Genomic DNA, 15309 nt, shown 5'->3' on the forward strand with positions numbered 1-15309 from the left:
ACTAGTTACTCCCATCTCTAGGTCATTTATAAATATGTTAAAAAGCAGTGGTCCCATCACAGACCCCTGGGGACACCCACTATCTAGCCTTCTCCATTGAGAATACTGACCATTTACCCCTACTCTCTGTTTCCTATCTCTTAACCAGTTTTTAATGCACAATAGGACACTACCCTCCTATCCCATGACTCTCCAATTTCCTCTGGAGTCTTTCATGAGGTACTTTGTCAAACGCCTTTTGAAAATCCAGATACACAATATCAACTGGCTCGCCCTTATCCACATATTTGTTCACCCTTCAAAGAAATGTAATAGATTGGTGAGGCAAGATTTCCCTTCACTAAATCCATGTTGGCTTTGTCTCATTAATCCATGCTTTTGAATATGCTGTATAATTTTGTTTTTTTTTTATAATAGCCTCTATCATTTTGCCCGGCACCAACATCAGGCTCACCGGTCTATAATTTCCTGGATTCCCTCTGGAACCTTTTTTAAATATACCCTTAACCATCTTTGTTGCCCTTCATTATACCTTTTCTGTGTGCATTAAGTTCTTTGTACTTATCCTGATGTTCCTTACATATGTTAACTCTTACTGAATCATTTTGTCCTCCTTGGCCTGAGAATTTCTGTGAAACATGGCATCCCTTTATCTTATTCAGCCTAGAAATCTCTCAGCACATTGCTCTGTCTCTCTCCTGCTCACCTTGGTTATCTCTCTATTTTTCAGATTGTGAAACGGGCTGGAATCAGTAATGAGAGACCAATGATTGGTGATAAAGTGTATGTTCATTACAAAGGGAAGCTGGCTAGTGGGAAAAAATTTGATTCAAGCCGTGATCGAAATGAACAATTTGTTTTTAGTCTTGGCAAAGGTAAGCAGCTTCATCTTTAAATCTGACTTCTAGAACATGTAGAGAGGAAACAAAAGTGGTCAATTTAAGATTCCAGTTTTTGTGGTCTTGGCATTTATAATCAGAATCATAAAGCCATTGTTCTATAAATTATGCTTGGAATAAACTTCATGAGCCCTTACGCCAAGCCCCCTCCCTACCCATCTTCAAATTATTGCTCAAAGCCCACCTCTTCAATGTTGCTTTCGGCACCTAACCTTTATACCTTTCAGGAAATCTAGACTGCCCCTATTTGACTGACTGTACATGTGTCCTTTAGATTGTAAGCTCCTTTGAGCAGGGACTGTCCTTCTATGTTAAATTGTACAGCGCTGCGTAACCCTAGTAGCGCTTTAGAAATGTCAAGTAGTAGTAGTAGTAGTAAATTATGGAGGTAATATTCAGAGTGCCTGAACTGCTGTTTTTAACAGCAGTGGTCTCAAGATGGAGGCATTTTCAAGATTTGTTTGCTTGCCCTATGGGCAACTAGTATATTCTTTAGTCCTGTTAGAAGAAGTTTTGTTATGTTAGCCATAAAACTTGAACATGATGCATAGTGAAAGGATAATGCTTTAAAAACACTTGTCATGCCATGATATTACAAACAGACAAGCTTCTCCTTTCTCACAGGGCAGGTAATCAAGGCCTGGGACATTGGTGTGGCCACCATGACCAGAGGGGAGGTCTGCCTATTGCACTGTAAACCTGAGTACGCTTATGGTGCTGCTGGTAGTGTCCCCAAAATTCCACCCAATGCAACCCTTTTGTTTGAGGTGAGTATGTGGTTCACTGTCTTTTAAGATATACCTGAGTTTCTTTGTGTACATATATATGTGTGAAAGTATATTTGTGCCATGTCCTCTGTTTTTATATATAAACATGGAATGTTGCTATTCCACTAGCAACATTCCATGTAGAAGTTGGCCCTTGCAGATCACCAGTGTGCCTGTGCCTGTGAAAAGGGAGCTGGGCGCTCTTGCAGAGGGACCGGTGGAAATGTAGGCTGAGGATGGGAGTGAAGGGGCTGGGAGCTGATGCAGAAGATGTGATAGGAGAAGGAGGAGAACAGATACTGGGGTGATACTAGGAGTGGTAGTAGCAGGGGCATATGTAGGGAAAGGTTAAGATGGAGAAACAGAGGGGCAGGTTCAGGGGTGGAGTTGGGGGTAGAGTAGGACCAGCCTAAATTAAGTCAATCTGCTATTCCTGCTCACTGTCAGGCCCTTCCTTTTTTTTTTTTTTTCTAACTTTGTCCCTTGTTCCTTACTCTTTTTAGTAGTTGGGTTCTTATCCATGGTTCTTGCCCTTTCCAGGTTGAGCTGCTGGATTTCAAAGGAGAGGATCTGTTTGAGGATGGAGGCATCATCAGGAGGATCAAACAGAAAGGAGAGGGGTATTCCAATCCTAATGAGGGGGCAACAGTGGAAAGTGAGTTTTGAGATTCTTGATTGCGGTGCTACAAAGTTGAAGAGAAAATATTTCTTTTTGTTTCAGCTTCTGAGCAGTTTACTGGCAGGACTGGTTGATATTCAGCTTTGTGATATGGTAATCACAATTGTATGGCGACTCAGACGGCTGGGGGGATGGAGATTCTGCACAGTTTGACTGCTAGCCCTCCACTGTGCTTCCCTAGTCTTGTTTGGTGCAGGATAGTGAATCCTGTGGGGCATAGTTCAGCCATGATGTCCAGGTGATGTTCACTGATGCCATCATGAATCATAGGAAATTTTCTGTTGGCTGATCTGGCATTTACTAGGCCCAGGTTTCCATGGAGTGGTCTGTTTGTTGTAGGGGTTACTTGATGGTGGTAGGCAGGCATTCATGTGGGTATGATTAGATAGATGTGTGTCCTCTAGGTGGATGGGGAGGGTGGTGGAGAGGCTATTCTTTCTTCCCTAAATTACTGGGATGTATGATCTTTGGTTTACTGGGACCAAAACATATTCTTGTTTAAAGCAGGTATGATTACAGAGCTCTCCAGCTATTCAGGATAACAAAAGCTCAGTTTGTCTTTGGCAGCAATTAACAGTGGAGTGTTAAGCAGGCAGTGTTTGAAAGTCTGAGGGCCTGATACACAAAGCTTACCCTGCTGTTTGTAGCCAATTTGAAGCAAACATTATTTAGCGAGTTATGCACGAAGGGGTTTTTCCTTGGCTGTAACCGAAGGGGTTTTCCCTTGGCTCTAACGTGTGCTGTTGGCAGCCATAGGAGCCAACTCTGTGGTTGCTGTGGGTGCTTGAGTACCCCCAATATTGAGAAAATTCCTTGTATGTGTCCAGGGAGGGGTTATTTCCACTGGGCTTAGCACCCACAATAATTTTGAAAAGTTGGCTCCTATGTTAGCAGCTACTGAAAACCCAGTGCATTACAAGGAACTCATTAGTATTAAAATGAAAATTCTGAGTAATACACAGACAGTTCTGTGTACGGAGCACCTACTTGAACGTGCAAAATTTTATGGCAGGTCTGGAGCTGTCATGGGCAGCAGTCTGCTTGTGCTGTATAGTAGTGCAAGCAGGCTGCCTCTCATAAGATAGGTGCTCATGCACAGACCCCCCTCCCCCCCCGGAACATTTTGGCATCCCTAGTGGTCCAGTGGACCGCATCCTGACCCTCCACTCATGCCCCCTCCTGACCCCCCCTAAAAATCCCTGGTGGTCCCAGTGGACACCAATTCCCATCCCCACCCCCAGGGAGTTTTGTCAGGGGTGCAGGGGAGGAGTTAGGCGTATCAGGGGGAGGTCCGGGGGCCCACCACACCACCAGGGTTTCTTGTCTGTGTTCGGGGGGGAGGGGGGGGTCTGGGTCCGGTGCACTGGCTGTCAAATGCATGTGACAGCTCAGACTCGCAAACAGCGAGCGATGCACAAAGGGGGATCCGTGTAGCTCATTTGCATGTGATCCCCTTTATGCATCGCTCATTGTTTGCTAGTTGCTAAATTTTATTGAGGCAGCCGTATTTTACAGCTGCCTTTGTGCATTGGCGCCCGAGTCTCTTTTTGAAGTGTCTGCTTCCTAGGATGTTAAGATTCTACTCCAGGAGGTAGGTAGTCAGTCAGCCAGCCCTGTAGAGCTGCTTATTCTATCTGTATTTTGTTTTTAAATCTTGAAACAAGATAAAATACCTACGTTTGTAGTTCTGATATTTCAACTGATTTCCCTAAGAATATTCATGTATGTACTAAGTCATAACCAGGGTTGGATTAGCTTGTTCAGTTGACCAAGGATAAGATGGCAAAGTCCAGGATTTCTTAAGTCTGTTCCTTTACAGTCGTTTTTCTCTCTTTGACGGAAAGAGGATGGGGAGCAATTCTAATGGGAAACTTCACATCTCTGAATGCAGTATGAGAGAGGTTTTAAAAATCTAGGTTTGACTGAGCCTGTCCAGGTTGACTCGAGTCTGTGGGAACACCAAAACAGATGGTCAGAGGCAGTCTGTTGAATCTGTGCTCTGTGCAAATAAGAAGCACTTACTATGTGGCATTTCTGTTCTGGTGTATCTCCTCTGAAGGTAGTATAGCACCAGCTCCAAGTTTTTCCCTTTAGCACTCCTGAGGGTAGCCACAGGTTTCACAAGATTTGCTGAGCAACATTAACCTCATTTCAGGGCAGTGCAGTCATTGATTTCAAGCCGAGTACAGATCTGTGTCTTAATCCCCAATGTGTGTGTGTGGGGGGGGGGGGGGGGGGCACTGTGAATTCTTGCATTCCAGTTTTTGTTTCTTTCCTTTTATTATAATCAAAGTACAAATTGCTGTCAGAACATCGAATTCATGTGCCAGCCAGTCAGAACACAGTGTTCTGTGCTCTTCCAAGAAAAACCCCAACAATCTCGCCTTAGGCACACAGAGAACAATGAGAAAGCAGTGCTGCCTCTGAGGAGATGCTCCATGGACTGGCTGACTGCAGCATCTCATCCTGCGTTGATCCAGATGAAACCTTTATCCTCTGGATATGCTTTTAAACAGCAAAGAGCTCCTCTCTTTATTTGAGAAAAACAGCAGGCTTTGTTTCTGCAGCATTTGTGTCATTAGAGCTATCATCCAACTCGGGTTTAGTCTCTTTTTAGCACAGATTTGCAGCACCCTTTCTACTGCTTAAAATTATCAATAGAAATCAAACAAAATAAAACATGGAAAAGAAAATAAGATGATACCTTTTTTATTGGACATAACTTAATACATTTCTTGATTAGCTTTCGAAGGTTGCCCTTCGTCAGATCGGAAATAAGCAAATGTGCTAGCTGAAGTGTATATAAGTGAAAACATTCAAGCATTACTATGACAGTCTGACAGGGTGGGAGGATGGGGGTGGGTAGGAGGTATGCATGGGGACATCAAAGCATATCATTGATATTCTAACAGGATGGGTGTGGATAGGTGAGGGGAGGGTGATCAACAGAGAAATACAGCTTTATGGTTTATAATGGGCTAGGAAACCTAGATCCTTGTTAAGTCCTTTCTGTTGGGTGTTAAAATATTCAATCATTCTGACTTCAAAGGTCTTACGTTCTTGTATGGTTTTAAAGTTACCTTTCAGGATTCTCACTGTGAAATCACTGGTACAGTGTCCTGGTCCTGTAAAATGCTGACCAACAGGGGTGGGAGCCCTACTGGCACCAGTATTGTTCATGTGATGTCTATGTAATTGAATCTTGTCTTAAGTATCTGGCCTGTTTCTCCAATATAGCATCCTTCGTTACATTTTTTACACTGAATGATATATACCACATTGGAAGATGAGCAAGTGAAAGATTCCTTTATGTTGAATATCTTTCCTTTGTGGATGACTGTGGGGTCCTGTGAAATGTTTTGGCATAGTTTGCAACTGGATAAATTACAGGGAAGTGTGCCCTTCTGTTCCTTTTCAGTCTGTGATGGAAGTTTACTTCTGATTAGCTTGTGTTTTAAGTTGGGTGGCTGTCGGAAGGCCAGTACTGGTGGGGATGGGAATATCTTTTTCAGTAATTCATCCTCCTGGAGTATAGGTTGTAGATCTCTTATGATTTTCCTCAGTTTTTCCAGCTCTGGATTGTATGTCACTACAAGGGGGATTCTGTCTGTGGCTTTTTTCTCCTTGTACTGTAGCAGATTCCCCCTGGGTGTTTTGAGGGAAGAGGCAATATTCTTGGAGATTATTTTGGGGTTGTAGCCTTTCTGTTTGAAGGATGCAGTCAGGCTTTTAAGGTGTCTGTCTCTGTCCCCTGGGTCAGAGCAGATACGGTGGTATCTTGTGGCTTGGCTGTAAATGATGGATCTTTTTGTATGTGAAGGATGGAAGCTGGAGTTGTGGAGGTAGCTGCATCTGTCTGTGGGTTTCTTGTATATAGATGTTTGTATACAGCCATCACTGATTGAGACCGACGGCTACCACACTCCTCTACTGCTTAAAAAAAATTGTACTTAGAGATTTTCCACTTCTGAAGCCTCTCATTTTAATCTCAAAACCTGCATTGAAGACCACTTGCTATTACAAACTGCTGTTAGTAATGAGAGAACAAGTTCAAGTTCCCCCTTCAAGCAGTGTTTCTCACATGAGTGACATTGTCCAGCGGAGCCCAAAATAAGAATATTACTCCAGAACTCGTTGACATAACTTTTGAGCTTGCTCAGCTGTGCTTGTGCACCCTCTCGCACGTCTCACCTACCACTGTCTCATCGGACCACACCAGTCTTTTGTTTTCCACAGAGCCTCCATTAGAATGTGTTTCTTCACAGTTCTCATGGGCATCTTTTTTTTTCCCTTGCTTTTTGCTGTTAAACTGTATAAGTTCCTGTCACTGTATAGATTCTTTCCCTGTAGCCTCTGAAAGAGCTCTCATTTCATTTAGTTTGTCAGGAAGATAGGCTAGAGGTCACAGTGGCCACTTTTTATTGGCATCTGTTAGGGACAGGAGTGAGTGAGGTTTGCTGTGTCCCGGATAACCAGTAGACTACCAGCGCTGTTAAAAGGGGACATGCTGGTGTGCGGGAGGGGGCATCTCTTGGGGAAGGCCAGGAGGTGGCCTTTTTGGGGGGGTCTACTTCTGGAGGTGGGGGGATTGGGTCATGTCAGAGAGGTCTTCTCGTATGTGAGGGGTCAGGTCATGCTGGGGAGGGGGCTAAAATGTCAGTACAGAATCTGAGGGGGGGGGGGGGGGGGGGAAGAGAGGAAATTAAGATCCCCTTATGTGGGTCCTGGCCAATAAACTCCAGCAGCAGCCAATACATGTCCAGTCAGATGCAGATATTCAGTACCGGTGCCTGGACATAGCTCGGCATTGAGCGTGCGAGTCTCATTTAGCTGGTAATGTTTAGCGCATTATTGACAAGTTTTTTTTCAAATACAAGAGTGGTTTTTTTGTACCCATCCAAAGTTCCTTCTTAAAGTTATTGGTGTTCTCCTTAACCAGTCAATAGTCTTTTCAACTTTTTTTAAAACCGCATGCCTATAAAGATGAAAGTGCACTGCACATTTTGGGCTGCAAGGGAGCCTTGGTCTTATATCCTGAGTGGACTAAAACCCATAGAAAGTTCACTCAGCTTTTTTTTTTTTTTTTTTAACCCTAACAGGTTGGGGACTGCCACTGGTAAATGCACTCTTTCCAATTGGCTAGCAGACTGCATTTTGTTCACTTATGCCCAGGCTGGACTGACTGTAAAGGGTCATGTCATGGCTCATAATGTCAGTCACAGCTACATCAGTAGCCCACTTATGAACAGCCTCCATGGAGGAAATTTGCAGAGCTGTAACATGGACATCTGTCCATACATTCACATCCCATTACTCCCTAGAACAGGACTGCCGATTCAACAGTAGGGTTTGCAGACAGTTCTCCAGAATCCATTTGGCGTGCAGAATCCATTTTCATCCCCCCTAGACCCTTCTCTTTCAGTTTCAGGCTGTCTTTCAAAAAAAAAAAAAAAAAAACGGAGAGACTGATAAAAATGGTCTTTGCCTCCAGACATGTTGGTGTCTGCGTGTTGCAGGACCACTTATGTTCTTTCCTCTTTTTCTGTTGAAAACAGCCTGCAGCTAAGAAGTCCCATGTGTGAGAGTTCACACTCCTGCATGTCCTTTGGTGAAAACAAAGTTACCTGTAAGGGATGATCTTAGAGGACAGCAGGACTTGAATCTTCACAGCCCTCCCACTTCCCCAAGGAGTTGTATTCCTTCACCTAGAAATAAACTCCAATGGTGATGCCATGCTTGCATGAGTATTCAAGTCCTGTAGAAAGCAGTCTTAAAGGATGGGAAAACTCGTACATTCCCAACAGGCATTCCTGCTAATTGAGGCTTGTGAAATGGGTGCCATCATCTCTTCTAATTGGTCCTACAGCACTGCATTGATTTCTTCTAGAAGAAAGTGGGAGAGGAGGAGTAAGATGAGACATCCATGGAAAAATAACTCTGTGTGTGTGTATATATCAGTGGTGTAGCCAGACCTGACATTTTGGGTGGGCCCAGAGCTAATATGGGTGGGCACTATATATATAGATATAGAGATAGATAGATATAGAGAAAAAGACATGAGTACTGTTTCTTGGAATACTACAAAATAATACAAAATAAAATAATTGGAATACTACAAAATAATGCCTTAGAATGCACTTGATGATGAATTTATAAGTATTCTGCCCAACAGCTGCCCTGCATCAACATAAACCACTTACTTAATGTGGAAAAAAAAACAATAGTTTTAAATATTATGCCATATAAAACTTGTAATGTAAAAAAAAAAAAAACCATTTGTCAATTTTATTACCTGCTGCTGGTCGGGCTGGGCTGGCAGCTGCTGCTGCTGCTTGGAGTTGGCAGTAAAGTGAATCGATTCTGGAATGATCTTTTCGATTCGCATTTCGAAGAGAACCTTTCTTTCCCAATTTCCCACTTTTCAGGGCAGGGCCAGAGCAGGCTGAGGCTCGCACTAACCCTACGTGCCGTGCGTGCACGTGTGCAGCTGTGCCCGCCCTCCGGCCTCAGATGCTAGTTGAGTGAGTTGCCACCACTAGTGAGCGGAAGGAGCGGAGCGAAAGCGAGGCTGAGCACACCCCCCCCCCCCGCGCGCACAGCCACGTCCGTATAGGATGGAGGAAAACAGCAACTACTAAGAAGCGCTGATGATGCGACGTGTAGGCTGCTGCGCTACTGCAGTCAGAGAGTTGTGTGCGCTTGGGTGATGGGCGAGTCTGAGCTGCCGAAATCGGGCTGCCCTGGAAAGATTAAGGTACCTGGAGAGAGCTGAGCCAGAGCGCAAGCGGGTGCTGTCTCCGTAGTTCGCGCTGCTGCAGTAGTTTGGGTGGGCGGGCCCGGGCCGAAATTGGGTGGGCCTGGGCCCACCCAGGCCCACCCATAGCTACGCCCCTGGTATATATATATGTGTGTGTGTGTAATATAATATGACTTATCTGGCTCATTAAATGTAGTAAATAATACAGGATGCAGGTACTCAGCCTTTCTGTTAGCATATCATTTTTATGTTTGACAGCTTAGCTGAGTGGTTATAGCATAGTATTAAGAAACCTTCAAACCTATATTCTTGGGCACCAGTGACTATGTACCCTGAGTTAGGTACTTAATTTCATTGTGCTTAGGGCATTGGAGTCCTAATAATAGTTATTTAGGAAAGCTTTCCTTTGGAATTGGAGAGCAGCCATTCTGATAGGATGCATAGAATAGCCTTGTGAAGGAAATGGTGACAAAAAACAGTAATGGAATTCAAAAGATTGTTGAGTAAACCCAAAGGATCTCTTTACATGGAATGGTATCACACTAGCTTCAGATGCCTTTTGATATCATTGGAGAGATGTTAACAGCTCTAAACATTTTGCTCAGCAGACTGGATAGGCCTTGTTAGTCTTTTTTTATTTTTTATTTACTAAGTTACTATGAAGATGTAACCAAATGATTTATCTGGTAGAACACTCCATACACTACATAACTGCATAAATGATGCTGCTTGTATCCTCCAGTCATTCACACACAACAAGAATTGATGTTTATTATTTCACATCCCATAAAGAAAAAAGTAATTTCAAATTGCATTTTTTTTTAAATAGTCCATCTAGAAGGGAGCTTCGGTGGCCAGATATTTGACTGTCGAGATGTGACTTTTATCATCGGAGAGGGTGAAGACCATGACATTCCGATTGGACTTGACAGAGCACTTGAGAAGATGCAGCGGGGGGAGATCTGTATCCTACACCTGGGGCCACGGTAAGAAACAGTCTGATTTGGAGGGAGAGGAGAAAGGAGCATGACACCTTGAACAGCAAGGGTGCTAAAGGGCAGGATTAAGGCCCAGATGCACTAAACTTTAACGACCCTTTAACGAAGAAATTTTCAACCGTAGCATGCATTAAAGGCCATTTTCCGACGACGCTACCAGCTAACGAAAACAGAATGCAAACAAGTAACTACCATTGTAATTCGGGATGCACTAACCATACCGACGATTGCACCGAATCATTTACCGCGATATATTTAACGTGAGGTCAGAGCTGTCGTTAAGGCCTGAGCTGTCATACAGACACGCCGCTGCTCCCCGCTTCCCCCTGCAGCATAAAAATCCAAGCTGGCATGTTTGAAAATATAAGTGAGATTAAATAACCAACACAAACACGTGGCTCCCTGCTTCCCCCTGCATAAAATAGAAAATCAAAACAAAAAAGGATCGGGAGGGGGCAAAGGCGAGGGCGGGCCCAGGTCAGGAAAGCAGACATCCTGAAGACTCGGCGGCGATCAGATGTTCTTGCCCGTGCAGCGCCTTCACACAGAGGTGAGAGGCGCTATGCAGGCCCGGTAAGGCGGAGGAGGGAGCAGCGGCGATGACTTCAGGGGGGTGGGGCATGGGGGCGGAGGATGGCGGGAGGCGGAGCTGTGGGAGAAAGTGGGAAGGGAGGGGGGGGGTCAGGGCTGCTAAAATTTTGATTTTTTAATGCAGGGGGAAGCGGGGAGCAGCTGGGACCTCGGGGGGAGGGGGGCAAGGCCGTCCATACAGGATGCTCCTGACGAGTGCGTTTGCACCCTCCCGATCCTTTTTTGATTTTTGTTTTGATTTTCTATTCTATGCAGGGGGAAGCAGGGAGCCACGTGTTTGTGTTGGTTATTTAATCTCACTTATATTTTCAAACATGCCAGCTTGGATTTTTATGCTGCAGGCGGAAGCGGGGAGCAGCGGCGTGTCTGTATGACAGCTCAGGCCTTAACGACAGCTCTGACCTCACGTTAAATATATCGCGGTAAATGATTCGGTGCAATCGTTAGTGCATCCCGAATTGTCCACATTGCAATGGTAGTTACTCGTTTGCATTCCGTTTTCGTTAGCTGGTAGCGTCGTCGGAAAATGGCCTTTAATGCATGCTACGGTTGAAAATTTCTTCGTTAAAGGGTCGTTAAAGTTTAGTGCATCTGGGTCTGAGTATCATAGGCAGGGCTTCTATTCTTAGGAATATGAGGTTGTAAATTTAAGTGCTTCTTTTCCAGCTAATTAAGGGTTCTTTGAGGATATAAAAATGATATGTATAGGTGTTTCAGGCCACAAATACTATTGCTTGATAACTTTTCTGGTAGAATCATTTTGCCACTTAAGAGGCATCAGCACAGAAACTGAGTGGAAGATGCAAGGCAAGCCAGGAGAGGAGTGAAACCTTGATAGAGGAAGTGGTGTTTTCTGATGTTTAGACAATAAACCTCTATTTTAATTTTTTTTTTTTTTTTTTTGCATTGGAGGTGTTTCATCAGGGTTCAAAGGTTAAAACCTAAAATCAGAAGACATAATATAAAACAAAGCATTGTGTGTACATAGTTACTGAGTTCTTAGTTGCATTTTCCTTTTATATGATGTATGTGACCATGGTTATTCCCTAACTGTTCATATTGGGGGCAGTTTTCAAAGGGATTTCTGCAGGTAAACTATGGTTTACTTCTGGGAAAAAGTATTTTTGAAAACTGCCCATGCTTCATGAAAAGGTAAGTGGTGATGTCAAGGGCAGGAGTAAAATGAACCAAGTGAACTATGTACAGGGGTTTCATTTTGAAATCCTAATGTATTTGGTACACTGCATATTGTGCATCTGCGAAGTACAGAGGTTAAAGGATCCCTATGGGCACTGGCCACTGCTGGATTTTAACATGGAAACTTGACATGGCTCACGCGTACTTTTAAAAAATGAGCTGACCATAGCTTTCTTAAATCAGTCCACCACAGGCATTTTTTAGTTAAAAAAAAAAAAAAACTTATGGACTCAATATCGGAGCTTAACCCACATGACATGTAACTTAAATGTATAATCGGCTGGGGAGGGGGGGTGGGGAGAGGGAGGGGGACGGGAATATTTTGGATTGTATCAGTGAATGACTGTTTGATAAGCAACATGTTTGTTATTATACAAAACCAATAAATAAATACAAATTAAAAAAAAAAAAAACTACTACTACTTTCTTTAAAACAAATTCCTTAAATGCAAACTTTATACTCAGAATTATGATGTTCCTCTTGCTAATGTGATGTGAAAACTTCATGGGCATAATGATGTAATTGCCTAGCTAGAAACTACTTTGAAAGTCCCCTTTCTTAAGACAAAAGCTTTCTTTTTAAATTAGGTTCAAGTTCCTTTCTTTCTTGGTATACTGCCTAGTTTGCTGCAGTTCAGAGGATCGTGCATTTGTACCCCACATTTTCCCACCTATTTGCAGGCTCAATGTGGCTTACATAGTACCGTTGGAGGCATTTGCCCAGTCTGTGGATAACAAATACAACGTTGTGTAGTGATCGTATGAGGTATAAGTGGAGGGTCAGAATGGATTGTATTTGTATTTAGATCTTTCACCTGACTCAGAGTTTGTTCCCTTAGGATGAGGTGATATTTCATGTAGAAATGAGCAGGATATTTCTTTCTGGTGTACTGGGTTATCCTTTGCCCCTGATCATATTCAGTAGTACTTTGTGAATAACATCTTTAATGAAAGAAGGCTTTCAAATTACTCCTAGGGGCCTCCTATATTATTTTGAGAACTTGTATGGGTGACCATACAGGAATAACAGGTACTATAGACTTCCAAAAATATTCTTTGAAAAGCAAATGGAGTAAGAAGTTTAAAACCTTGCTTTCAGCTCCACTGCTAAAGTTGTCTAGTGGCTGACTAATCTCTGGCTGTCTCATCTCCTTCCAGGTATGGGTTTGGAGAGACGGGAAAACCTGAGTTTGGCATTGAACCTAATGCTGAGCTTACATATGAAGTTACTCTCAAGAACTTTGAAAAGGTGAGAAATCACAGTATACAACTATTTTGCAAAGTAGAAATCCAAGATTCTGGCTTTGGTATGAAGTCTTTGTTATTCTCTCAGCAGAGTGTTAGACTCACAGAAATCTCAGTTCTTTTGCTGGCATGTCTTTTATTGAAGAAGGAAGGCAAGTTCCTGGGTAGAAGCAAAGATCTGTTCCTTCATTTGTTACTAGATTTGTTCATTTTGTACATCTTTATCCTGTGGATACAATTATACCATCCCAAAAGGTTTAGATGATTGGGCCGGGCATAGGCAGTCTGTGAATGGAGTTGACATTAGCAGGAGCAAAGAAACCAGATGCCCTGTGTTGGCTGCATTTTAAAGTAGTTTAAAAAGGTTTAGCTTTGCTACAGTTTCTTCCATCCTGTTCACACTTTCCAAAAATACTAGGACTAGGGGGCATGCAATGAAACTACAGTGTAGTAAATTTAAAACAAATCGAAGAAAATTTTTCTTCACCCAACACATAATTAAACTCTGGAATTCATTGCCGGAGAACGTGGTGAAGGCGGTTAGCTTACCAGAGTTTAAAAAGGGGTTAGACAGTTTCCTAAAGAACAAGTCCATAAACCACTACTAAATGGACTTGGGAACAATCCACAATTCCAGGAATAACATGTATAGAATGTTTGTACGTTTGGGAAGCTCGCCAGGTGCCCTTGGCCTGGATTGGCCGCTGTTGTGGACAGAATGCTGGGCTCGATGGACCCTTGGTGTTTTCCCAGTGTGGCACTACTTATGTACTTATAAATAGAGTTAAACTAAACATGCTGTTAAAGGCAATTCATGGCAATAGCAATAAATACAATGTGCATGTGAAGGGCAGCTCTATAACTGAGTGACCACAATTACATGCCACTTGCTCGCATAAATATACAGAATAGCAGCACTTTTGTGGGCAAGTGTATACTCATGCATGTAAGGGGCAGCAAAGGCCAAGCACTGTTCTCTAAGGGCATGCATAAGTTGCATAGGGGTGAATTCTATATATGGTTCCAAAATATCAGCACCGATGAAGCACTATTCTATAAACCGCACTTAAGTTAGGAGCGGTTTATAGAATAGCGCTTACACCCAGGAATCATGTCTAACTTAAAAATAAATTCTAAATGCAAAAACTTCCACTCAATACAAAACTACAATAATGGGTGGGGAAAAGCCTCAAAGAGCTCCCAGATCAAATATCAATCTGTCAGAGCTAAAACAGACCAACTGGTCTTCTCTTCGTCATAGGCAAAAACCCCTTCTGGGCAGCCCTAAAAAGATTTTTTTGGACCGCAGTAAATTTTCTAAATTTTTTATTTTTTTGAAGTTAAGAAGTTTTTAGAGAAAAAGCATGTTAATTTCTATAACATACTAAATATATGCAATGCACTTAGCTTTATTAATCCAGGAATGTAAGGCTTTCGAAGTTAAAATGATCAGATACTTTAAATTAACAAGAAAGGACTTAACAAAGATTTGAGTTCCTATCACATTATAAACCACAAAATGTTACCGCTTTTGTCACCTTCTGATCACCCATTCATCTCTCCCACTCTTCTCCCACACCCCACGTTTTCTCCTTCATTCTACCATTGGATTCCTCCAGGATTCATTATATTCTAATATTGTCAACTTTTGCTTATTCTGTCTTGGCCCTGAGGAGAGGGTTTTTAACTCCCAAAAGCTAGTCAAAAATGTATTAACTTATTAATCTTTAAAGAAAATTAATACAGCAACCACACTACTTTAGTCATTTCAGGGACTTTATTATATGGTTTCCTATATGTTTTCCTGGGCTTCTTTTACACAGTCTGATCATGATCCAGGAAACTCTACTATGAGCAAATAATTCTAATATCTGGATTAGAGATAGCATACTTACTGCTCATGTAACTTGATACATGCTTATTCACACACACACACCCTATAAACACATTTGACAACTAAAACATATGTTTATACATCTTTAAATACATGTAGGTTTCAAAGGAAACAGTATGTGCAATACACAAAAAAAATGCTTTTTTTTTTTTAAACAAGTAAGATTGTCACCACATTGTACTTAGGTCAGATAGCATGAAGACGTTTAAAATTACACAAAAGGGGTTAAGATTGCCCATCTGAAAATATTTCCTTAATTATTACTTCGAAAGGAGTGAAGCC

The 15309-nt window shown here is 42.5% G+C and overlaps 1 protein-coding gene across 1 annotated transcript in view; it reads left to right on the forward strand.

Moving 5' to 3' along the window:
* FKBP5 (FKBP prolyl isomerase 5) overlaps window positions 1–15309 on the forward strand; it is a 95274-nt gene that overhangs the window by 64835 nt on the left and 15130 nt on the right. Inside the window, 5 exon segments of the mRNA XM_030221271.1 lie at window positions 731–875; window positions 1524–1666; window positions 2207–2321; window positions 9932–10088; window positions 13047–13137. Coding sequence (XP_030077131.1) covers window positions 731–875; window positions 1524–1666; window positions 2207–2321; window positions 9932–10088; window positions 13047–13137 — 651 coding nt within the window.

The sequence above is a fragment of the Microcaecilia unicolor genome, chromosome 12 (assembly GCF_901765095.1).
Source record: "Microcaecilia unicolor chromosome 12, aMicUni1.1, whole genome shotgun sequence".
In the NCBI taxonomy this organism is placed as follows: Eukaryota; Metazoa; Chordata; class Amphibia; order Gymnophiona; family Siphonopidae; genus Microcaecilia; species Microcaecilia unicolor.